This window comes from Urocampus carinirostris, chromosome 10 (genome assembly GCF_059441175.1).
Source record: "Urocampus carinirostris isolate Australia breed hairy pipefish chromosome 10, RoL_Ucar_1.0, whole genome shotgun sequence".
Lineage (NCBI taxonomy): Eukaryota > Metazoa > Chordata > Actinopteri > Syngnathiformes > Syngnathidae > Urocampus > Urocampus carinirostris.
This window is the reverse complement of record NC_142358.1, coordinates 3,849,413-3,875,763: the sequence shown is the minus strand read 5'-3', so window position 1 is coordinate 3,875,763 and position 26,351 is coordinate 3,849,413. Positions and strand designations below refer to the sequence as shown.

At 38.9% G+C, this 26,351-nt stretch overlaps 1 protein-coding gene across 1 annotated transcript in view; it reads left to right on the top strand.

The window, feature by feature from the left end:
• Positions 1-16,793: 16,793 nt before the first annotated feature.
• LOC148357516 (cell adhesion molecule 2-like) overlaps positions 16,794-26,351 on the top strand; it is a 177,377-nt gene continuing 167,819 nt past the window's right edge. Inside the window, exon 1 of the mRNA XM_088345296.1 lies at positions 16,794-17,019. Coding sequence (XP_088201422.1) covers positions 16,965-17,019 — 55 coding nt within the window. The 5' untranslated portion in view covers positions 16,794-16,964. The remainder of the gene's footprint in view (positions 17,020-26,351) is intronic.

Here is a 26,351-nt window from a genome sequence, read left to right as displayed (position 1 = left end):
AATATGATGAAAAAAGCAAAACAAAATAAGAATGTGATCAACGGAGCGTTGTAAATATTCCACTGCCTTAAAATGGTTCAGCCCATTTAATTCCTTGCACCGCATATAATGAAATGATACTACGATTTGATAATACCACTTCCAGGTTTCCTTTTTTACTTCCTGTTCTTTGATCTGGTTGTCATCAGTTGCTACACACAGGTTTACAGAACGAGTGCATGTTCTAATCTGTCTACATCCATGTCGAATGATTAACAAGGCAATGTCGTACATTTCTAAAAAGTGTTGTTTTGATGTACAAACAACTATGTCTTGCAATAATTCATACGGATGTAAAGTTTAAGTTTATTTTTTTTTAACATATTTGCACATGGTCTCAATGCATTTTATTGAGAAGGAATTAAAGCTACTGTTGCAAGTCCACTATGGTCATGGTCCTTCTTTTATGGTTTAGCTCAGTGTTATATCAATGACACCACAGTGTTTCTGCTAACCGCGAAGTGTAATGTGATGTTCACAAATGGGAAGTGACACTCCTAAACAATGTTGAATGATCCTAAATCACTTCAAGTGAAAGGGGAAAAAAATTAATCAGCCAGGCACTGTGGTTGCTCAATACCCCTAAAGCACTGAACCTAAAAATGCCCCTGTTCTGATCCTAAAATACAACTTAATGATAACTATGTTTCTTGTCATGAATGCTTTTTCACTCCGTAAAAGAATAATAATCCAACAGTATTGATTTTTTGTTTTGTTTTATTTATTCTCAAAAGAATTAAGAAAACCTAACTCCAACTTTATCGACTTTTCCTGCCCTCGAAACTTCTCGTGCCCATGGAGGACGGCCAGGATTTTCTTAATGCTAAGTTCTATCCGGCACGTAATTATACGGCAAGCCTCCAGATCGTAATGGAGGTTTTCCTCGTGCTTCCTTACATAGCATAACTTATTTATATTACTTTTAGTTCACTTTGTGCTCGTCATCATCTTTCCTTGATCAAAATTTAATCCCCTGCTTGAATAATGCATCATTGCTGCATAGTGAACTTAAGACCATTTATTTCACAAACAAAATCTTTGAAAAAAAACAAGTCTTGTAATTCTTTGCCAAACTTTTGCCTTTAAGTCAAACATAAAAGACAGCTAATGGGAGTTTTTGTGGAAAGAGTTGTTGTTTGACCAGTGTTTTTTCATCTTTTTTTTTTTTAACGGCCGTCTTTTAGCGGTTTGCAAAGTGCATTGGAATCATTATTCATCGGAAGAGCCGGTGCGAGCGGACGTCTTAATACGCTGAAAGTGGAGGGCGGCCATAAGCCTCAGGAGGGAAAAACGAGTTTGGGAAAAACAACGGCGAGTCGACAACTTGTGTCGAAAATTGTGAACACAAAATAAGCGGTTTGAATTGAGTACTTGCGAAAGTGGGAATAACTTGACCCTGCCGTGTTGAACTGCAGCAAATAAATTCTTACCCCATTGAAAGAAAGTTTTCCATATCACAAGTAAAATTTTAGGATGTTGTACATTTTATTTTTTACAAAAAAGTAAGAAGGAAATAATTCTTAAAGGGACAGTGTGTATTATTTAGTACTTGTTAATGGTAAAAAAAAACTTTACAATTAACAAAATCAATATTGATTAAATAGTAAGGAAAAGTCAATGAACTATCATAGCATCATGCAATTTTGTAATGTACTCAAAAGTCGATAAATAAGTTAAGCACCTCGGCACCCAAGTCGGTCATGCTTTTGTCCCTCCAGATGAAACGAGACACGAGAAAGCGGCCGTGTCACTCGGGTCAGGGTGACACAACACACTTTTCTGTTCAACAGCAGGGCACGACAGCTTTCACTGGTTTACCCCTGCCCATCCCTTAGACCACGTCAAAACATCCCTCTATCCTTTTACAAAACCTCTCCACTCAATCCTATCACCAACAAGAGCTCTAGCTTCCACTATATTAGACCACTTTCTTGCAGTGCACTCATAGCACCATCCATCCACGACAATTGCAGCCTTCCTCTTGGTCTGCTTCCATTTACTTCTGCTCTGTAGATCCTCTTCAACATTCGCTCCTCATCCATCCTCTCCATGTGTCCAAACCAACCGAGTACTCTCTTATCCACACGCTTGCTCAGTTCCACTACTACTCCAGTTCTGTCTCTCACAATTTAATTTCTCAATCAATCCAATCTTGTCACTCCTAACATACTCCTCAAACACTTCATCTCAAAAACATTTAATGTCCTTCTCAAATCTGCCTTTAGGCTCCATGTCTCTGCACCATAAAACACAGTTGGCACAATCACACTCTCATACAGTCCTCTCTTAACATCCATATTCATACTCTTGTTGCTCATCACTCTCTTGAGAGCACCCAAAACCTTGCTTCCTTGATTCACTACGTGCAATACCCCGCACTCCATTCCACCAACTGCAGCCACATCACAACCCAAATACCTAAAGCTTTCAACTTCTTCCAGCACCTGTCCATGCAACCTTATTTCTAATGCCATGCCCACTCCATCACGTGAACACTTCATCACCTTACTCTTCCCAACAATCACACATAACTTACGCCTATCACACACTCTTCCAAACTCCATTACCAACCTTCTCAATGTTTCCTCAGAATCAGCCAAAAGTGCTGTGTCATCTGCAAACAACAACTGACTTACCTACCACACCGTTCCACTGTTATTCATCATCTCTACACCTCTGCCAAATACTCACGCATTCACCTCTCCCAACACATTATCCATGTTAAATGGTCACTCAAACACATAGTAAATCTAAACTGCTGCTAATCGGTACATCTGTGGGTTCTGTTTGACTTTTTGCACTACTGGCAGTTCTTTATAGCTAGCCACTCCTTGCACATCTGTTTCTCTGCACTATTGTACTTACAGCGTTATTGTTACAGTGTTATTGTTCTGTTTACCTGACTTGTTTACCTGACTGCCCATTTTGCACATCTGGTTGGCTACTCCTCTTGCACTATTTGCGCTACTGTAAAATACTATACATAGCCATAATTATTTAGTATATTATAAGCACTCAATACTACAACTCAATACAACATTTTATTTATATCTGTACATTCAAGGAAACTGTGCGGGTCAGACATTTCGTTCTGTATACACGTGTACTAGAATGACAATAAAGTAGATCTGAATCTGAATCTGAATCTGAATGAATCTGAAAATGTGCACATTAAACAGCCATGTTGACATTACACACCCCTGTATCACACAAGTCAACACAGGGAACCACTCACTTGTCTCAATCCCTACTCTTACACATGCTCTGCTGTTCACATAAAAACCTCTTCAATGCTTCCAACCACTTTCCACCCACTTCATACATTACCATCACCTGCCACAACACCTTTCTATCAACTCTGTCATATGCCTTTTCCAAGTCCATGAAAGCCAAATAAACATCCCTACCTTTTGCAAAATATTCTTCACACACCTGTCGTACTGCAAACACCTGATCCACACATAGAGGAAGTGTACATACAAAACATGCAAAAACCCACTCTGATCTTCCATCACCACCTCATCTGTTCTTCCTCTCACTCTCTTAATCAAGACTGTTCCATACAGCTTACCTGGCACAGACAACAAACTGATATCTTTCGAATTGTTACATTCATACTTATCATCTTTACCCTTATACAATGGCACCACACATGCACTACACCAATCAACAAGGAACCACACAACTTAAAAAGCATACATTCAACAAGCATGTTAACCAGTCAATCATAGCTGTGCCACCTTTTTTCAAACATTCAGCAGTACAACCATCCAATCTAGGCACCCTCCTCCCTTTCAATTATTTCACCGCCTCTTGCACCTCCCATGTTTCCACAGGCTTCACATTTAATCACCCAACACGGGCATTCTCCCCATACCACCGATCGCCTTGACTCTCACTTCTCACCCATCCTCCACATTCAGCAACTCTTCAAAACACTCTGCCCATCTCATCCTGACTGCACTACCGCCAACCAGCAATCAACCATCCTTATCTTTCACTTTCTCTTCCTTTCCAGACTTGCTCTTTCTTCCTCTTTTCACTTCTTTCCAGAACACTTTTCTTCTTTCCTCAAAATTCACTCCTATCTTTCGACACATTCATCATTTGCTTTCCTTTTTGCTGCTTCCACTACGGCTTCTACCAAACTTTTCTTCACTTTATAACTTTCATACGCATCACCTCTCTTATCTTGCAGCCACTCCTCAAAGGCACGTCTCTTTTCTGTCACAGCCTCTGATACCTCATCATTCCACCATTCACTTCCTTTCCTAATACCTCGACCAACTTTTCTCATTCCACACACTTCTTTTGCACTCCTCTTTAAACCAACTCCATTCCATTTCCACACCCTCCACTTCTATTCTACTAATCCGTTCGTACTCTTCCCCTATCCTCTCTTTAAACTCTCTTTCCTTTTCTGCCTTATTCAACTCTGACATTTTCACCTCTTCCCTCACACTCTTCTTATAACTAGCGCTCCACGATCCATCTATTCTCAGTTTTTCTTCCACATAAAAATGATCAGACATACCACTCATTTCACCTCTGTAAATATGCACATCAAACAATCTACTTAAAATCCCTTTCCTAACCACTACATTATCCATCAGTGCTCTGTCCACATCTCACCACCATCCACTCTGACATAGGTATACTTATTCACGTCCCTCTTTTTAAACAATGTATTTGCAATCATCAACTCATTTTTCACACAATTTCTTCCCACTCTCATTTCTACCTGGTTCTCCATATCTACCAATCATATTTTCAACCGTTCCATCACCCACTCTAGCATTCCGGTCACCTAGTATTACCACTTTCCACCGTTCTTTCGCACTTGCCACACATTCGGACAAATCCTTCCAGAACTCCTCTCTCTCATCAGCACTTCTTTCTAAAACCAGGTCCATATGCACTTATAAAAATCTATACTTCTACACACCACTTTAACCTCACCCACATCAATCTGGAAGATATCTCTTGACTCTCCACCAGTTTTTCCTTTACTTTCTAACTCACAAGCACAGTCACGCCCTTTACTAGCATGTCCACCTGTAACTCCAGACTTTCTACCATACATACCTCCAAGCTGTAATTCACCCTTTCCTTTCATCTTTATTTCACTCAAGGCTAACACATTAACCTTCCTTTTAGTCATCATCCTTCCGATTTCCTCTTTTTTCCACTCAGTCGCTTTACTTCCACATCCTCTCACATTTAGTGACCCTATAACTAGGGTTTGCGAGACCTAAACATATTGTATTTTAGCTTTAAATTATTGATTTTGCATTTCATTTATAATGATATTGTCCAGCTACCGGCCATCCTGTTTGGAGTTTGCATGTTCTCCCCGTGCTTGCGTGGGTTTGCTCTGGGCAACTTGGTTTCCTCACACATTCTAAAAACATGCATGTCAGGTTAATTAGCCGGTCCAAGTTGTCCCTAGGTGTAAATGAGTGAGTGAGTTGTCTGTCTCTGTGTACCCTACATGGCAAGGAAAATGAAATCCAAAGAAAGATAAAAAAGGCACTCTTAAAAAAGAAAAATGTGTGGAATAGGGGAAAGGGAGAAATTCTGTAGCAGGAATAAGTTTTTTAAGGGTATCAATTACCGGTAATTTAAATAATCAGGAATTATTTATTTGTGTGTCAGAATGATATTCATACCCAGCACTGAAAACAGTGTGTTGCGTTATTCTTTCATGTGTACCTTTGGGTCGGACAAAGCATCATGCGGTGGACAAGAAAGGCCGCATTGTCCATCGAGAAAGCCGAAACTTTCTTTCCTTTTTGGAGACTGATACGGTGGATTTTATGATGGCTCGACAGGGAAGGGCCAATCCATGGGCTATTCAAATCTCTCATTGGCATGCAGAAGGCTTCCTCGCTGAGGGGTCTGCTCTGGATCCCGGGCTTCTTTGTCCCCATGGTCCCAGGGGGACAAGGGCCAATCATCGAGTTTTTCCTTGCCTGCATGCCTGTTTCAGATTGGGATGGTGTAATTGTGACCTCTGCAGTTATTTGAGACATTTTGTGATTCCGGGCTGTACAAATAAATGTGACTTGACAAGACCACCAATGCAGTATTGAAAGCCGTGAAGTCGTGAAACCGCAATACAGCAAGACTCCAGTCTGGAAATTTAGGGTATTTTTACTATGTTTTTGGGTTCGTTATGGCTCTTTCGAATTGTTTGGTTTTTGACCCCTGATTTTATCGGGCTCAAAATTGGGATTTTTCAGAAGCTCATTTGTCGCCCACCAAAATGTAGAAACTATTTTAGCGTGCTTAGCGCCTGGTGCTAAAAGAAAGGCGGTGCTAACAGGCCGGCATAACGGAGCTGTCACAACTCTTCGGCACCTCCTCTGCAAAACTCTGGTCACGTTTCTTGGCTCCTCCTGACCATCTGCTCTCTTTGGCGACTTCATCGCTCGCTTCCTTCCCTCCTCCTCCTTCTTGACATCTTTTACACAAACACGCCAAAAGCAAAACGGGTGCTAGTGCAATCTGACAGGGAGACATTTTGTCACGAGGTGTCCACCGACACCTTTCGAGTCATACGCCAGGTGGAAGAAACTGCGGGAGAAATGCAATGCAGATTTTTTCCCATGCATACTTAGTCATTTTTAAAATCGTACTGTGGTGTAATTGAATCGGCGTAAGACAAAAGAAAATGTTTAATTATTAAGGACCTTGGTGTCAGACTCATTTAAGCTCAGACCACATGGTAGAAAAAACACTATCACGGGGGCCGGACTATTAAATTAATGGCTTTAAAAGTATGCCTTAGATCAGGGGTCGGGAACCTTTTTGACTCAAAGAGCCATAAAAGCAAAAAATATTAATTTTATTTTGGGAAAGAGCCACACCATATATTATGAGACAAATTTACTAAATTGCTAAACCGGCGCCCCAGACAAAAGCTTAGTCTTCAGCACATTTATTTTTGATGATTTGATCAAAATTATGAAAAGAGAATAATGCCAGAGCCCCTGTCCCAAATTTAACAAACAGACCACTTTAAACTTGTCTCTTTCTTGCAATTACTCAAGATCGGTTAAACTCCTTTTGACCCTTTTTTTCATACATATTGGTTTCAAAACCAGATGCAAGCATTTATTTTGTAAAAACGTCACAACATTCTGAGAATAGGGAGCCTTATGTGCTTACCTTTGGCGAGAGATGGGAGGGAATGCTTGTACTTTTTGCATAGCTCCACCCATCCCTCCCACTCACCCAATCAAATGACTAAGTTCTCTTCCGCATTTACAGTTCTGTGGATTCATCATAAAGTATCTGAACACTGAACACAGATTATATAGTGAACTTTTAAATAAAGGATTCTTTAGCGTTGTACAGCCAAAACGAGTTTTTTTCCCCCCCTTTTTTGTGTGACACCTTGACTGTAAATTGTAGTGAAAAACGTGCCCTATATATACTGCGAAGTGTTACTTTTGCATTTAGCTTTGTTTGGCTTTACGTGTACCTGAATAGGATTGCAAATTCCGGTTTTGAACAAGATGGAGAAATTTTGCATGCAATCAAATTGGTCTCTGAGCCACAGATACTCATAGAAAGAGCCATATATGGCTCGCGAGCCATAGGTTCCCGACCCCTGCCTTAGATGGAGGGCTTGGGGGCCTTTTTGGAGGCTCACAACTAAGTTATGATTCAAGGAAGTAAGATTTGACTATAGAATAATTATTCAGGGTATACTATCCCTAATATTTTTTCCTTCACAAAGAGTAAATCTATTGTGTTTATCAGATGAACATTTGTAAAAAAAACAAAAAAAAAACATCAACTGAATTTATTTCCACTACAGTTTATTTAACCCAGGGAATTTTGTACGGACTGGAAAGTGATGAAAATAGCTAACAAACACCCATTTAAATGATTTATATAAGTATTTATAAAAAGGTATATCTGAAGATGTGAACTTCAATCTTAGATTTCATATCTCATTATAAAAACGAGCTAAAACTTCTTTAAACCTCTGCAAAGACACTTGGGTGCTATTTTTTATTTTATTTTGTACTTTTCTGTGGCCCACTGGCAGTAGATTGCCTGCCTTTTGCGTTAGAATAATAAATTATGAATAACGAACAACTGGTAATTATTTTCAAATGTTCATATAAATATCTAATTTTTCAATGTCGATTTATGCTACTATTTGTCCAGTGTGGCTTGTATCCTTTTTTTGTTTTTAATAGTCGGTTACCGTCCAGTAAATATGGTAGATCATCTTAAAATTGACAAAGGAAAACTGGGGACAAGAATTGCACCCTAAAAAAACAAGTTTTATTTGAAATACTTTTTGTTCAGTTGGTTTATTAAAAACCTTTCCTTGCGTAAATCGCCTTATCATTCTTGATTATTGTCTGAATTGTTGATTGGTTGTGGCCATGCAACTTAGCAAGAGAAGCAGTTAATATGCGTTCTGTAAATGTCTTGATAATCACAATTTCATTCCCATGGTTATTATGTTTTTGCTTTTCCCTTTAGGATCACTGCAATCGTTTGAAACAATAGCGTATAAATAAAGTACAAAAAATACGTAATCGTATCGTAACGGGCAAAGTCTTTACGGATGAAGGGAGAAGCATTGTGGGAGGGAGTTCAGGAAATAGCTTTGAGCATGTTCAAGATGTCATGACACAAACCAATAGCAGACTAGCCTTTCACATGACGATGCATCAAATTCCATATTGTAAAGTCAAAATGTCATATGACTCGGACGCCGTATCCCAGAGGTCTGTTTCATTTTAAATAGCAACTACGTTTTCTCACCTACAAAGGTACCACAAGTTGAATGTTATTTTAATGTTAAGTTGTTGAAGTTAAGATCTAAGTTGTATAATTTAACAAGATATTTTTATTTACAGCAAAATAATAAATACTGTATAAGTGATTTAAGGTTTAAATTTAATTTTCTTGTCTATATATATATATATATATATATATATATATATATATATATATATATATATATATATATATATATATATATATATATATATATATATATATATATATATATACTGGAGATCAAAATTAGAGGACAACTTTTAAAATATTTGAATAATTCTGAAAAAATGCCATTTTCACTGCTCAACAGTTTAAGGACATTTTGTTGTATCCATACCAGGCTACCACAAACTTTTTCACAAAATGGATAAGGCATTTCAACACAAACTGTATTTTGTTAAAAATACACGGATCTAAATTGGAAAAAACTTTAATATGCCTCCCACTTAATGGATCTAATCTAGCACATGGTGCTAATTTTTTGATAATCTGTCAACCCCTATTTAACTGGCATTCTAACTGCCAGTTTCACTGACTTTGCAAGATGATGGGCCAATGTAAAGTGACTGTAAACCTCCGGCAGCAGGTTGTCAAGATGAAAACTAAAGGGATCTATCGAACCATAGCAGGACAAGTCGATCGTTCCAAATCTGTGATTTCAAGAATATTATTTATTATCTTTACAAAACTACAAACTCATTCAAATAGCCCAAGAAGGCTGGTCACCCATGAACGACATGGAAGAGTGGACAGGTCACTGCGGAGGATGTCAATGGGTAATCATTTCCACACTGCAGCTGGTATTGCTCGCCAGTTCAGTGGTGAACATGTTAAGGATGCGTCTCACCATTTAAGATCATGTAGCCTAAAGACCCAAGCTGCAGTGACCGAACCTCTCGTTAGCAAACAAAATCGAAAAGCATGTTTTGTGGACAGAGTTCACTTCAGTGATGAAAACAAATTTGATGTATTTGGGTCTGATGGTTCACTGACTTTGTAAGATGATGGGCCATTGTAAAGTGACTGTAAACCTGATGGAAAGCATTATGTCCGGCAACACACTGGTGAAAGACTGAACCCAAAGTGTGTAAAAAAGTTGGTGAAAGGTGAAGAAGGCGTAATAATTTGAGGGATGTTGACTGCAGCAGGAGTTGGGCCTTTTGTACAGCGACATGGCCGGTTGAATGCAAATGTGTATCAGAACTACCTTCAACAGCACATGGTACTTACTTGCGTTCATCACCCAATCTGCCTGCAGTCTTCATGCAGGACAAATGCTATAATTATTGCACACTTTCCCTAAATCCTATGAACTTCGTTTCACTTCTCAAATATCACTGTGTTTGTCTGCTATATGATATATTTAACTGTAATTGCTGATCCGAACAATCAATGATTCATAAAGGAAAATCTTGAAAATGATCAGGCGTGCCCAAACCTTTGCATACGACTGTGTATGTATATATATATATATATATGTCTGCATCTGCATTTTTTTTTTTTATATAGCGCTTTTCAAGTCAATGACTTCCCAAAGCACTTTACAATGTGCTCCACATTTCCCAATAACGGCCTTGCAGCCATTTAAGGCGCTAACCTGCTTATTGGGGGTAATAGGGGTTCAATGTCTTACCCAAGGACACTTCGACATGTAACACAGCCGGGATTCGAACTGGGATCCCTTGATCCCAAGACGAGCGCTCTACCTCCTGAGCTACTGCCGCCCATATATATATATATATATGTATATATATATATACATCCATCCATTATCTGTACCGCTTATCCTCAGTAGGATCATGGGGGGTGCTGGAGCCCATCCCAACCATCTCCGGGTAGTGGGCAGGGGACACCCAGAACTGGTTGCCAGCCAGTCGCAGGGCACACAGGGACAGATAATTCGCTCGCTCATTCAGACCTAGGGACAATTCGGACCGGCCAATTCACCTGACGTGCATGGTGTTTTTTGGAATGTGGGAGGAAACCGGAGTGCCTGGAGGAAACCCACGCAAGCACAGGGAGAACATGCAAACTCCACATAGGAGGTTGGTAGCTGGATTTGAACCTGCTGCCCATATATATATATATATATATATATACATATATATATATATATATATATATATATATAAATATATATATATATATATATATATATATATATATATATATGTAACGGGTGTAATAATAACTTTTGTTTTATTGAAATTCCTCCTGAAATATGTGTATAGTTTTTAGTAAGTGTCCTGCAATGATGAGTCCAACAGTGCCACCTGCTGGTATGGGGTAGGGTTTGTTTTGGCTTTTGACATGTGACCGGAAGGTGTGTTTTTTTTTGGCAGTCTACAGAGCGAGCTGCCAACGGTAAGACACATCTTTTGGTGCTCCACAAAAAAGTTAATTTCAAACATTATAACCATAGCTGATAAATCTCTCAAAATGCACAGTAATGTGATTGATGTTGTCAAGCTGTTTGGATTTATTTTCGTTTTGTTTCTGTTGTGCTAAAATGTTAATTCCCCTTGTAGAGATCAAAGAGATCAAAGCCAGCAGAGAAGCTAATCACGTGTTGTGACTCATTTCATTTGCAGGTAAATGGTACCCGTTTTTATACTCATTATTATCTTATTTATATTTTCTCATATATATAAAAAGGATGATGTTGGTTAAAATTCAGACTAAAGAAAAATATGTTGAATTCATTGTAAACGTTAAAAAAAAAACACTCTACAATCTCTTGTTAAAAGTATCTTGTTAAAATGGATCTAAAAATGTATTGTGATATTCTAAAATGTATTTTATGTAAATTGAAAAGAAAGCTCTTTGATATGCTTCGGGCGGTCTACTGAGCGAGCTGCCAACGAGATCAAAGAGATCAAAGCCAGCAGAGAAGCTAATCATGTGTTGTGACTCATTTCATTTGCAGAAACTGTAATAAAAACCTCATCATCCAGTTCGCGTGAATGTGGATCTTTGGTGGGACAGGTACACCGCGGTTACGTATATATATTTATATATATATATATATATATATATATATATATATATATAAAATGGTCCACCGAGGCAGAGCAGGCTCTGAGTGACTGCTTTGGATGTACGGACTGGGATGTCCTGCTAGGGTCCAGCAGTGGGGACATTGAGGAGATGGCAAACTGCACTACTGACTACATTAAGTTCTGCATGGACAATGTTGTTCCTATAAAGACTGTACGCTGCTATGCCAACAACAAGCCCTGGATCACGAGCGACATCAAGTGCCTTCTGAACCAAAAGAAGAGGGCCTTTAAAAATGGTGATCATCAGGAGCTAAAACGAGTACAGAAGGAGCTCAAAGTCCAGCTCCGGAAAGGGAAGGAGCAGTACAGGAGGAAGTTGGAGAAAAAGCTGCAGAACAACAACATGAAGGAGGTGTGGGAAGGGATGAAAACAATTACTAGCTGCAGCACCAAGCAGGGTGTGGCTGTGGATATAGATTTGGGGCGAGTCAACCAGTTGAACAACTTTTTCAACAGGTTTGACCACTCCGCCTCATCCTCACCCCTGAGTAATGCAGCTGTCCTTCCCCCTCCCCCTCTGGACACTAGCATGGAAGACATCCCCCCACTACAAATAACTTCAGCCCAGGTGTGTGGAGAGCTGAGAAGGCTACGAACCAGCAAGGCAGCTGGTCCGGATGGAGTATCCCCCCGACTGCTGAAAGCCTGTGCGTCTGAGCTGGGAGACCCTCTACAGCGCATCTTCAACCTGAGCCTTGAACAGGGGAGGGTCCCTCAGCTGTGGAAAACATCCTGCATCATCCCAGTCCCAAAGAAATCAAGACCTGAGGAACTCAACGACTTCAGGCCGGTCGCCCTGACATCACATGTGATGAAGACCATGGAGCGGCTGCTGCTGCACCACCTGAGGCTACAGGTCCGTCACACCATCGACCCACTGCAATTTGCTTACCAGGAGAAGGTGGGAGTGGAGGATGCTATAGTATACATGTTACACCGATCCCTCTCTCACCTGGATAGGGCGAAGGGGGCTGTGAGAATTACATTTTTGGACTTCTCCAGTGCCTTCAATACCATACAGCCTCTGCTACTGAGTAGGAAACTGTCAGAGATGGGAGTTAGCTCACACCTTGTAGAATGGATTACTGACTACCTGACAGGCAGACCCCAGTATGTGAAACAGGGGGGCTGTACATCGGACACTGTGGTTAGCAGCACAGGATCTCCGCAGGGGACCGTTCTCTCTCCGTTCCTATTCACTCTATATACATCGGACTTTAAGTACAACTCTGAGTCCTGCCATGTGCAAAAGTTTGCCGACGACACTGCGATCGTGGGATGTATCAGAAACGGGCAGGAGGAGGAGTACAGGAAATTGATTCAGGACTTTGTCCGATGGAGCGACGCAAACCACCTGCACCTAAACACCACCAAGACCAGAGAGATGGTGGTGGACTTCAGGAGAACCAGAACTCACCCGGTTCCTGTAACCATCAAGGGAGAATGTGTAGAATTTGTCCAGACCTACAAATACCTGGGTGTGCAGCTGGACAACAAACTGGACTGGACTGCCAACACAGAAGCTCTATGTAGGAAAGGGCAAAGCCGACTTTACTTCCTCAGAAGGCTGGCCTCCTTCAACATCTGCAAAAAGCTCCTGAAAATATTCTATGAGACAGTAGTGGCAAGCGCCCTCTTCTATGCGGCAGCGTGTTGGGGAGGCAGCGTCAAGAAGAAGGATGCCTCTCGTCTCAATAAACTGGCTAGGAAAGCGAGCTCTGTTGTGAGCAAAGAGCTGGACAGCCTAACAACAGTAGCTGAGAGACGAGCACTGAAAAAGCTGAGGTCAATCATGGACAATCCATCGCATCCACTACACAGCATTATCTCCAGACAGAAGAGCAGTTTCAGCGACAGACTGCTGTCACTGTCTTGTACTACGGACAGACTGAAGAGATCTTTTCTTCCTCATGCCATGAGGCTCTTTAACTCCACCCGGCAGAGTAAAGGCCCACATTAAACCACACCACCTACATTGGATATTACCGAATCTTACTGCAATATGTATTCTGTGTAGCACTATTTAGTTACTCTATATAACACGCTACAGTGGGCATTTGCACGTCACACTGGGTATTTGTATATTGTATTCTTTTGGCTTTATTATTGTACTGTTCTCAGCTCAGGGATGCTGCTGGAAATGTGAATTTCCCTTCGGGGATGAATAAAGTATCTATCTATCTATCTATCTTTGGCATGTTGTCCCATTCCAGCCTTTTAACCCCAAGCTCCCTCCGGAGGCATCAAGGCTTTCAGTACAGTTTAGCCGTTGAACCCGGCCGGCGCTATATAGCGAATGATGCGCAAGCCCCTCGTATAATTCACTTACCATTCACGGCAGTCACCACGGTACAGATTGAATCCCTGCAGCCCCTGAGGGCCATTCTTCATCACTTCATTAGATGACTCGATGAGTGTTATGTAGCTAACGAACAGCCGAGACGTTGTAAAACATTGTTTTTGAGATATTTTGTTTTTTCAAATTTATGCTTTTTTGTACAAAAAAAAGATTTAGTAATTATGAAAATTAGGTTATTGTATTTATTTCATAAAGTAGGGTCATCTCTAGCTAAAACTGTATAATCTTCACGGTTTCACTACTTTACAGATATGCATCGTGTTTTGTGTTCTGCGTCCTGATTGGCTATGCAGTCTCCCTGCTTATTATTTTTTTGACAGTGCAGTAGTTATGAAAAAGAGGAACAAATAAATAAACGTTTATAAAGTTATTTTATTATTTGAACAAATAGTTTGGACTGTTAAACGGGTCTGTTCTTGGTTTTCAATGTACAATAGAGTGCTTAATCGTATAAGAATTGTGGGTAAAAAAGAGATTTCTAGCTCAGTGATTTCACTTATCACAGGTTCAATTCGGAACCTAACCCCTGTGTTGTTTTAAAATTGAAAAAAAATGTTTAAGCTTACTATTGAGTTAAATAAAAATAATCAATTTAAAATGTAAATCTTTACCTTTATACATAGTATGCAATGTTATTTTTGGACCAAGTCTGATTTTTAATATCGCTTGTGGGCTGCTGAAAATGTTTTAGTGGAGTCACAAATGAAGTCGTAGAATGGCTGCAGATACCATACAATCTGCGAGCGGCAAGCCTAGGACGCAGCCATAAAGAAGAATCGTCTCCACCCACCCGGAGGAGGGAACCGGAGCTCCACTGTGGGGTCCCGGCAGGAACGGCCTGGTTATTCGGGTGGTTGTGGAAGGTAGAAGCAAGAAGGGAGAGGACCCATCTGAGCATCCCGGGCAGAGGACTGGAGGATGCTGCTTGGGAGGGTGGGATGGAATCCCACTTGAGAAGACAGAGCTATGCCTTTGCACAATAGTATTGCCCTCTACACATTGGTTAACTGCTGTTAAAAGTGTCAATAAAAATTGTTCAAACCTCATATTGTCAGAATATGATATAATGAAATTGTGAATGTATTTAATTGCTTTTAAAAGTGTCGATAAAAACTTATATTGTTGGGATATGATAAAATGAAATTGTGTGTTTAATTGCTGTTAAAAATGTCGGAAAAAATTGTTAAAACGTCATATTGTCAGATAAAACGAAATTGTGAATATGCTTAATTGGTGTTAAAATTGTTGAGAAAATTGTTCAAACCTCACATTGTTTATTTGCTGTTAAAGTGTGAATAAAATTGTTCAAACCAAAAAACAAATGAAGTCGTAGTATGGACCCAGTTGCAAATCCTGTAGATGTATTATAGTTCTTCAATGCCATTTATTTTGTGTTGGTTTTAATAAAAAGCAAAGATATATGTGTTTCACAAAACTAATCTATTTGATAAAGAGTAATGTCACTTAAAGTCAATTTTGCTGTAAAATAATCATAATTTTTAATATACTGCAGAAAAAAATCTATGGGCCACAAATAGCCCCAAATCCATAGTTTGGATTTATCCATTTGATTTATTTTAAAATCTTAATACAGGGAAATGTTACTTTCAAATTGTATTTTCCGACTCTTCAATTATTTTAAAGGAATCAACCTATTGTTCATTACGAAATGTATTTTATATAGATTTTATCGACAAATTTGTAAGAGTTAATTCAATACAATTGTTTTAACATAGGGCCGCAATGGTTAGCGCTTGTGCGGCACAGTGCTGAGGTCATGAGATCGAACCTCCTGCGTGGAGTTTGCATGTTCTCCCCGTGCTTGCGTGGATTTCCTCCGGGCACTATGGTTTACTCCCACATCCCTTAAACATGCATGTCAGGTTAATTGGCCGGTACAAATTGTCCCTAGGTGTGAATGAGCGAGCGAATTTTCTGTCCCTGTGTGCCCTGCGATTGGCTGTCAACCAGTTCACACAGCCCAAAAATAGCTGGGATGGTCTCCAGCACCCCCGCGGCCCTACTGAGCATAAGCGGTGCAGATAATGGATGGATGGATGAATGTTTTTACATAAAACAAAATCATATTTTTAAAATAGATTTTTAGATTTTGTTTGGCCACAAATGGTCCCCAAGCTGTAGTTTGGACTCCTCAAATATTTCGTGACCCCCAGTTCACGACTTGCAGTACCGGAGTGGGCGGGGATTCGTCTGTTCGTCCAATGGAAATCGGCACTGAAGCCTCCGGCTGCACATGCACGCCGCCGACCGGCAGTCAGCGTCGTCCTGCTCCGCAAGAGCACCGGCGGATCCCCCCTCCCTCGTCATCCCCCCTGCATCCTCTTTTTTGTCTCCAGCATCCCCATCCTCAGCATCCTCCGTGCAAAGTCGTCGTGTGTATGTGAGCCCCTCTGGATAAGTGAGATCCACGAAAAAAAACCCAAAAAAAACCCCCCCCCCCCACCCCCACATCAAAATTACAGGCGGACTCCCACACCCTCCCTGGTCCCCCACTTCCTGCCTCCTCCTCTTCGTCTCGAGGATTCTCATCCTCAGACTTCATTCGTGCAAAGTCGGTGCATGCATGCATGCGAGCCCTTCTGGATAAGTGAGATCGACAACCCCCCTGCCCCTTTATACACCCCACCCCCATTTTTTTTCTCCTTGACGAAGCATCCTAACACACTCGGGAAGTGAAGATGAGGACAATCCAGCAGCACCTGCTCTTCTTCCTCTCCGCCAGCATTTTCGGAGGTAAGTGTCTGCGTGGGGGGTGGGGGCAGGGGGCGATGGATGCTGCAAGACCGGGGCGTGGTGTATGTGTTGATGAAATAACCCCCATCCCCAAAAGAAGAAGAAATCCATCCTTTTTGACTGTCCATGCTGAGGAATGTGCGGAAGTTGGGGTGCGCGTGCGCAAGGGAAACAATGCGGCGACACAAGTTTGTGCGGCGGTGAGGGGGGTGGGAGGGGCACAAGTTGTGTGTTGGTGCGTGTCGCCGTGCAAGTGTTATTGTGGATGCAGCAGTCACCTTGGAAAATTTGAGTTTTTTTTTTTTTGTATTAAGTCTCTAATCATGCACACCCCCACCCGGCATTCCCCATCAATTATATTTATAAACAAACTTGCCCCCCTTATACCTTAAACCTCGGTGCTCTACTCACAGCCACCACCCCTGTATGGCATTTATAAAGTACCCCCTCCCTCGAAATTGGAAAAAAAGTTGTCATGTCATACCTTTTACACGCATCATTGTTATGATCACCCCCTCCCCTTATTTTTTCACAGTAATGAATGATGTCAGTTACATATGAATTCAAATGATATTTTGTATTTTTTCTAATGTGTAATTTAATTTGATTATATAAGGACTTTTAAGATGGCAGCACGGCGGCGCAGTGGTTAGCGCATGTGCGGCACAGTTCATGTCTTGGGAACATCCTGTGCGGAGTTTGTATGTTCTCCCTGTGCTTGCGTGGGTTTCCTCCGGGCACTCCGGTTTCCTCCCACATTCCAAAAACATGCATGTCAGGTGAATTGGCCGGTCCAAATTGTCCCTAAGTGTGATTGAGTGAGTGAGTTGTCTGTCCCCGTGTGTCCTGCAATTGGCTGGCAACCAGTTCAGGGTGTCCCCTGCCCACTGCCCGATGATTGCTTGGATGGGCTCCAGCACCCCCGCGACCCTACTGAGGATTAGCGGTGTAGCTAATGAGATGAGATGAGAAGGACTTTTAAGCTTTTTATTAATGTCTTATTATTTCTTTGTCTCATATTTTCTAGTAATTTATATTCTAATATCATATTTTTATCCACAATATAAAATTCAATTTATTTCTTTATATTATTTTTATTTGATAATATGTGTATTATTTGCCCTCATGTTGGTTTTAGATGAGGGGATGGTGCCATAATTGTCTGTAGTTTGCAATAGTCTTTGATCTGTGCAGCCCCTTGAGATTCTTTGTGATTAAGGGCTATACAAATAAACATGACAATTATTTTCGATATTCATTTGTCTGAGTTATATTTTGTGATTTTTATTTTTAATTTTCATATATTTGATTATCTTGGCACTCTAATTTTAATTTATGGTGGACTGTAATATATATATATATATATATATATATATATATATATATATATATATATATATATATAATCTATATATATGATGTGTGTATATAAATAATGTGTAATTTCTTACTATAATCACTTAAAAAAAATTGTTATTGCAGAAATTAGATTTCATAATCTAAATGGACTAAAATATTTGTAATGAATAATTAGAATAATCATTATTTTTATGGGGCAGCACGGCGGCGCGGTGTTTAGCGCGTGTGCGGCACAGTTCTGAGGTCATGGGTATGAATCCAGCTAACGGCCTTCCTTTGTGGAGTTTGCTTGTTCTCCCCGTGCTTGCGTGGGTTTTCTCCGGGCACTCAGGTTTCGTCCCACATTCCAAAAACATGCATGTCAGGTTGATTGGCCAGCCTAAATTGTCCATAGGTGTGAATGAGTGAGTGAATTGTCTGTCCCTGTGTGCCCTGCGACTGGCTGGCAACCAGTTCAGGGTGTACCCTGCCCACTGCCCGATGATTGCTGGGATGGGCTCCAGCACCCCCGCGACCCTACTGAGGATTAGCGGTGCAGATAATGGATGGATGGATGGATTATTTTTATGTACTCTTTTGGTTTTTATTATTTCCGTGTTTTATTATTTTTTATGATGTTATTACGTTACATATGTTATAATAATAATAAGGTAAAATATATGATTAATATTAATCTTTTGTATTATTTTGTTATATGTATTATTTATTATTTCATACATTTATTTTTGTATATTAGGTAGTGTTAGTACTTTTATTGTTGTTTGTCATACATTATTTATTTTTCTGACCATCAGTTAAAAACATATTGCATAGATTTTATTGCATTTTCTTGAAATTATTTTGAAATGTATTGTTTATTTAAAATAGTGTTTATGAAATATTTTTCTGACCATTGAATTAGTATTTTTTTATGTGTTAATTAATTTGTTATTTTTGTTACATTATTTAAAAATTGCATTATATTATATTATGTTATCATTATAAAATTAAGACTATATCATATTTATTTCATATTTCTATAATATACTTTATAATTATATGTACCTATTCTTATTATTTACTATTTTTCATTTTATTTTCTTATACTTTTAGTGCTGTTGACATACATTTGAGTGGTGTTATACAGATTATTATATCCTTATTATAAAAATTTGTATTTGTCGGGACCTTAACCACTGTTTGAATCTAGAATTAAAACATACCCATTCCATTGCTTTTGACAATGTCTGTGTGTTGCAACATCCTTTTTGGCCTGGTCATCCTGGAAGAGGGATTACCTCTTGTGCTGTCCCTTTTCAAAGTTTCTCCATTTTCCTCACGACAAGGTTTTGAATTTTTCCTTGCCCTCATTGTAGGTATTAGATCAGCGGATAGTGTAATAATGTCCTGTAGTCTGTAATAGTCTGTGGTCTGTAGCCCTTAGAGACTTATTGTGATCAGGGGCTATACAAATAACATGTCTAATAAAACTAGCAAGCTAGATTTTTAGCAATATATATGTTATTTTGTGTCTGCTTGTTGACGTATTAGTCCTTTACAGTCAAAATTGAGATTTCTAAAAAAAAAAAATTCTGTTGAGAAACTACTTTAAAACGTTTCTATTCTTTTTTTTAGGTTGATGTTAACATTTGGTCATGGCTAACGGTCTTTGGAACAATTCATTTCGTGTATGTCTTTGCTAATGTTAGCCAGACTGAAAACATATTTTTTTCATAATCTATACTTTTTGTTTTTTTTTCTCTGTATTTTCCGAACGGGAAACTGTTATAAGCATTTCTATTTTACTGTATCCAAGAGCAGAATGGCCGCGCCCATGTCTTTATAACATAAAAATGAGCCCATTGTTTCCCAATAGTTGCCAAACCAAATTAAAAAAATAAATACTGTAGCATGTTTGAGCTTAACTTCAACCAGTTTTTTGGTTTTTGTTCTGACTTCCGAAACCGCGTACAGGAGGGATTCAAGTAAATATTGATCTTTGAAAGACAGTTTGTTGTGCTGTTGGCAGCAGATTTTTGAGTCAAATGACATTTTGGGGAGTTTTGGAAGTGTATGCAACATTAAACCAAACAGAAAATTTGCAATGAATTAGGTAACGTAGAGCAGGGGTGTCCAAACTACACCATTGTGCCCATTTTTTCTTTTTTTGGGGGGCAAAAAAGTGTTACACACTGTACAAGTCATTAAATGGCAGTTAACATATTTATACAACAGGTATATACGTGTATATTAATGAATGGGTATCCCTTAACAACTAGGGTCGTCGGGGCACCATTTCCTGTGGTGTGTCTTGGGGAAGTACAGCCTGTTAGCCCCATCCCGCTCCAGGCCAACAATATATGTATATATGTATATATGTACCGTAAAATCCGGACTATAGAGCGCACCTGATTATAAGCCGCACCCACCACATTTTAAGAGGATAACCGCTTTTGTACTTACACAAGCCGCACCTGTACATAAGCCGCATGCGCCCACATTAAAACATATAACACAATCACACAATTAACCCAAACCCGACCCGCGATTGTAACTGAATATATAGTACACAATCCAAAATCCACTGCTGGCAAATTAAACGGAAATTGATACCGGTACTTAAGGTTTGATGCAAACCTGCAGAGTCCGGGTCCCGTTGAAAATAATCCAAGGGAAAAAAATGTATATTTCCAAAGGTAAGGGTGGGAAAAATATATATTCACTATTGTCCGCTGCGTCCACAAACACGTCTCACCTTTACTCCACTTCCCATCCGCCGAATTCTAATACAAAAAGAGAGAAAGAAAATAATCAAAAAGGTTGAAAGGCAGAAATACAAAAAGGAAAGAAAGAAATGAATAAAAAAAGGAGGTAAGAAAAAAAGGAATAATAAGAGAAAAGAGAGAGGGGAATAAAAATGAGGGAAGAGAGAAAGAAAGGAATAAAAAGGAGGAGGAAAAGAAAGTCACAAAGGAATAAAAGAGAAGAGAGAAAGAAATGAATAAAAAAGAGGAAAGAAAAAAAGGAATGAAAGAGGAGGAAAGAAAGAACGACTGATACAAAAGATTTAAACCTTTGGTGTGCCTTATCTTCCCGCGGGCCGAGTTTTATTCTTGTCGTAATGGATCACCGGCATATATGGCATCTTTTATGAACATGTCACGGTGTCCGGCAGAAGCCTTTAAGTTGCACACGTTTTATCGATTACGGCTTTGTTTGCATCATTAAGTATTCTTGCGTGGTGGATAATGTGCGGGTGTCTTGTATCTCCCAACCGCAAACATGAAATTACAGGTCAAGGTGGAACCATTATCTCAGAGGAAGAATGGTCCTTTAGTCCTTTCATTATATTTGTTTTTTGGGGGGGTTATGACATTAGTCAGACTTGAGCAATTGGAAAAATTAAATAAAACTATAAATGGAGAATAGATTTGAAAAAAAAAAATCATACTGAAATAACTAAAGGCAAAAATGAAAGCAAACAAATAGAAAAATAACGACCAAAAATAACAATAAAAAATAAACATATATAAATAAATGGTAATGTTGAATAGATGTATAGAAGTCTAAAAATAATAATGCAAAAGCTAATCCAAAGACCAAAAACTAATCAAAATAAATGTATACAAATACTGCCCTGTGACTGGCTGGCAACCAGTTCAGGGTGTCCCATGCCCACTGCCCGGAGATAGCTGGGATGGGCCCCAGCACCCCCGCGACCCTACTGAGGATAAGCGGTGCGGATAATGGACGGATGGATAGATGTATACGAATACATAATCAAAATCAATAAATTAAACAAATTAACAATATAATCAATAATAACAATAATTCAAAAAATAAAAGTAATAAAAACCAATCAAATAAAGTCAGCTTGGTATTCAAATAAATCACTTTTACAACAGTTTAACTTTTTCAAATGTCCAGAACTTATATTTAAAAGTACGACAAAAAAAAAAAAAAAAAAAAAGAAAAGAAAGAAAGAAACATACAGTGGTACCGCTACTTGTGAATTTTATTTGTTCTGGAAGTAGCTTCGTAACCTGAAAACTTTGTAAGTACAGACACATTCTGAATGTAAATACACTGATCCAATACAAGGCCCGCAAAAGTACAGTATATATTTTTTAATAATTCATAAAAGAGCATTACAACCTGAAACAAATACATGTTGAAATTAGATGAGCGCACATCATTTTAAAAAAAGTAATTATGGAAAAATTACTAATATTCATTTACCCTTTTGCCTCACATTTCTTGAAAAACTGTCCAAAGTCTGCTTTTAATGGCTTTTGACAATCCGTCGGAACACCATCTTGTCAACACTTTTTCCGGGTGATTCCTTTCCACAAATTTAGAGACTTCATGGAATTTTAATAAAATGTCTTTAATTTTAATTAGGCCTGCGTGCTATTCACCACCAGAACTCCTCCTCGTCGCCTTTAAACTCTGACATGTGAGAGTAAAACGAAGCATGCTGGGATAACACATCCGCACTAGGTTGCCCGGCAGATTTTAAGCAATAGCCATTTTGTTTACGGTTGGGGAAACTCTGGGAGTGGCTATTAGCAGCGCATACTGTCCTGTATTTTTGCCTTCGTAACCTGAAACGCTTTCTTAACTAGTGCCAATATTTTTCCATCCTGGTACTTTTTAAGCTGAAACTTTTGTATGAAGAGACATTAGTAAGTAGAGGCCCCACTATACTAAAACGAAATAAATACAAAACGTTGAAGCAATCAAAAAAACAAAAAAAACATTTAGGAAAATCTAAATAAAGATAATTAAAAATAAACATAAACAAATAAATAGTTAAGTTGAATAGATATAAAAAAATCTAAAAATAATAATGCAAAAATAAAATATATATAAATAATACCAAAAACTTTCCATCCATCCATCCATCATCTGCACCACTTAACCTCACTAGGGTGGCAGGGGGTGCTGATGCCCATCCCAGCTATCTTCAGGCAGTGGGCAGGGGAACCCCTGAACCGCCTGCCAGCCAGTCGCAGGGAATACAACCCTTAACACATTCAGTCACACCTAGGGACAATTTGCCAATTAACCTGACATGCATGTTTTTGGAATGTGGGAGAAAACCAAAACACCCACGCAGGAACAGGCAGAACATGCAAACTCCTCACGGGGAGGCTGCAGGTAGCCGGAATTGAACCCTGGACCTCCAAACCGTGGGGCTGCTTGCTAACCAACTAGCGGCTTTGCTGTGACCACAATGTAACCAAAATAAATGTATAACACATAATTAAAATACATGGATAAAAAAATTTAAGAACATAATAAATAATAAAAATTATTTAAAAAATAGAAGTAAACCAATCAAATAAAGTAAGTTTAGTATTCAATAAATCACTTTTGTGAGAGTTGAACCTAATCAAATGTAAATTACTCATACAGTATATGAAAATATTGCAAATAGATAAAAAAACAAATGCATAAAACAAAAATAAGAATATAAGAAATAAATGAATAGAAAGGTTATATATAAATATAAATAAAACAGGCATAATAGAGACATTTAAAAATACAAATAAAACAAAAATAAAATAATAATTGTAACTAAATCAAGTAGATAAATTGACCCATTCAAAAATATGAAAAAAACAAAAATAGAAACATATAATTGAAAAATGAGCTCAGTTTAGTATAAAAAATATATATTTTATGATAGTTGAATTTATTATTAACTGATAATTTAGAAAAATAAAACAAAATACATTAAAAAAAAGAAAATAAAATAGGTACAAAAAAATGCAGAAAAGAAAATATAAAAATACAGAGAAACAAAAAAATTAATATATTAAAAGAATAGTGAAGGTAAATAGTGAAAAAATCATAGTACAAAATGATTAAAAAATGCAATCTTATTTCCTTTCTTTCACTCTTTCTCTATCTCCCATTTTCCATTTTTCTCTTTGTATCACTTTCTCTCTTTCTCTCTCTTTCTCACTCTGTCTTTTTCTCTCCTCTCTTTTCCTCTCTTTCTCGCGCTCTCTCTCTCTCTTGCCCTCTCTCTCTTTTTTGTTCTCTATATCTTTATTTTTCTCTTTTTTTCTCTCTATTTCTCATCTCCCTCTCTCTGTTCTCTTTTTTCTCTGTTTCTCTTTTTGTCCCTTCCTCCCCATCTCTCATTCAATTTCTCCCTCTTTTACTCATTTATCTCTCTTTATTTCTCTCCCCCTGCCTTCAGTACTCTTTGTGAAGGCCTCCGGGTAGATTTCTGATCCTGGCATCACGTAATGGCTTAAGCATGATTGCTTAAATGCTTGAATATGAAAACACACATATGGAAGAAGCACAACCAGGGGGGGAAGCAATGAAAGGAAGCTGACGGACAATTTAGAATTATTTGATAAGTAATACGCAAAATATAATTACACCACATGATTCAGATATTTTTATGCCAGCAAAGAAGCCCCTTGCAGGCCTTGACATCCCATTTCTGTATTATTCAAATTATATACAGTGTATTGGAATTAAACCTTTTATTTTTGTTGATGAGGCTTCTTGTTTTTTTACGGTCCATTGGTTAACGTGGAAACTGTCTACCCCCACTCCAAAACCAAAATCGAGGTGGTTTTTTTGCTCCCCTGTGTGCTGTTCCGGCTTAAAAATTCCTCCTTCTACATTTTCAGTATTGTCTCGCCACCTACGCCTATTTTTTTTTCCCGCTCACCGGGAGCGTATACAGCAGGGTGGCACTTTTCAACGCCACTTGATAGCTGAGAAAATGCACTTGTGTTTCATCTTGCGAGAACGAGTTTGTGTGTCTTAGAGAAAATATCTGTCAAATGAACTTTAAGGCAAAGGCAGGCAAAGCGAGCTGTCACACAGAAAGCTGCACACACTCACACTTAAATTGGACTGAAGTGCATCCTTATTCTTGAATTGCACTTTTTCATTGTGCAAGGGATGCATGACAATTATCTGTCCGATTGTTATCCAAGCGATAATGGCTAAATTTGAGGTCACAGTTATCGGAACGAAATAAATAGACCCAATAATCAGTCACTTGCCCCCATGCTATACTGTAATCCTCTGCTGCTTTGCGCTTCATACTTTGGCTGTGAAGTGCATCAGCTGTTGAAAAATATTTTGAGAACCATTATTCCCGATCCCATATTGGTGCGAGCAGAGGCCGGCAGAGCTCTTTTGTGCCTCTCTGCTCACAAAAAAAGTGAACTGCACTCATGCAACAGTGATCCATTATCCCGATCTCATATTGCTGCAGGCAAGAACCAGCAGAGCGCATTTTTGTTGGGCCTCGAAGCTTTTTTTGCGCCCATTTCCAAAAAGTGTACTTTACTCATGCAACCACAATTCATTAACCCCACCAGCAGAAGGCACTTTTTAAGGAGGTGTGCCTTTCTGGCCTGCCTAAGAAGAAATGCACGGTTTTTGCTGCCATCTATAATCTGCGGTTGACTATTGCTGAGAGCTGGAACTGGCATAGAGCAGTTTTGCCTGCAATCCATTCTCCCCAGTCAAGTATTACTGAGATAGAGGCCCAAAGAGCAAATTTGTGTCATGCAAGGAAGCTCTTTTACCCATTCTGTACGCCTACCATGAACAGCACGCATGAGGCCATGATCCATTATTTACGGTTGCATATTGCTGCGAGCGAGGAACGTCAGATTACACTTTTGTCGGGCTCGCCGGCTGTTTTTTTTTTTGCTGTTATTTCCGCTTTCAAATTTACTACACTCTGTGGCCACGATCCATTCTCCCTAATCCCATTTTGCTGCGAACGGCGACAGTAATACAATAGTAACAACACAGTAATAACATAATTCACAAAATAATAGTTTTTCTTTCAGAAATGCATATCAAACTGGTAGCTTTTTGCCCTAATAAGGGAAAAAGAAGTAGCTCTCAGCTGCAAAAATTGGAATAAGTCATATAAGGATCCATGAAAAAGTCCCAATGAAAAGTCTTCCATTTTGAAGTTCTAATTTGGGCCAATTCCAAACCAA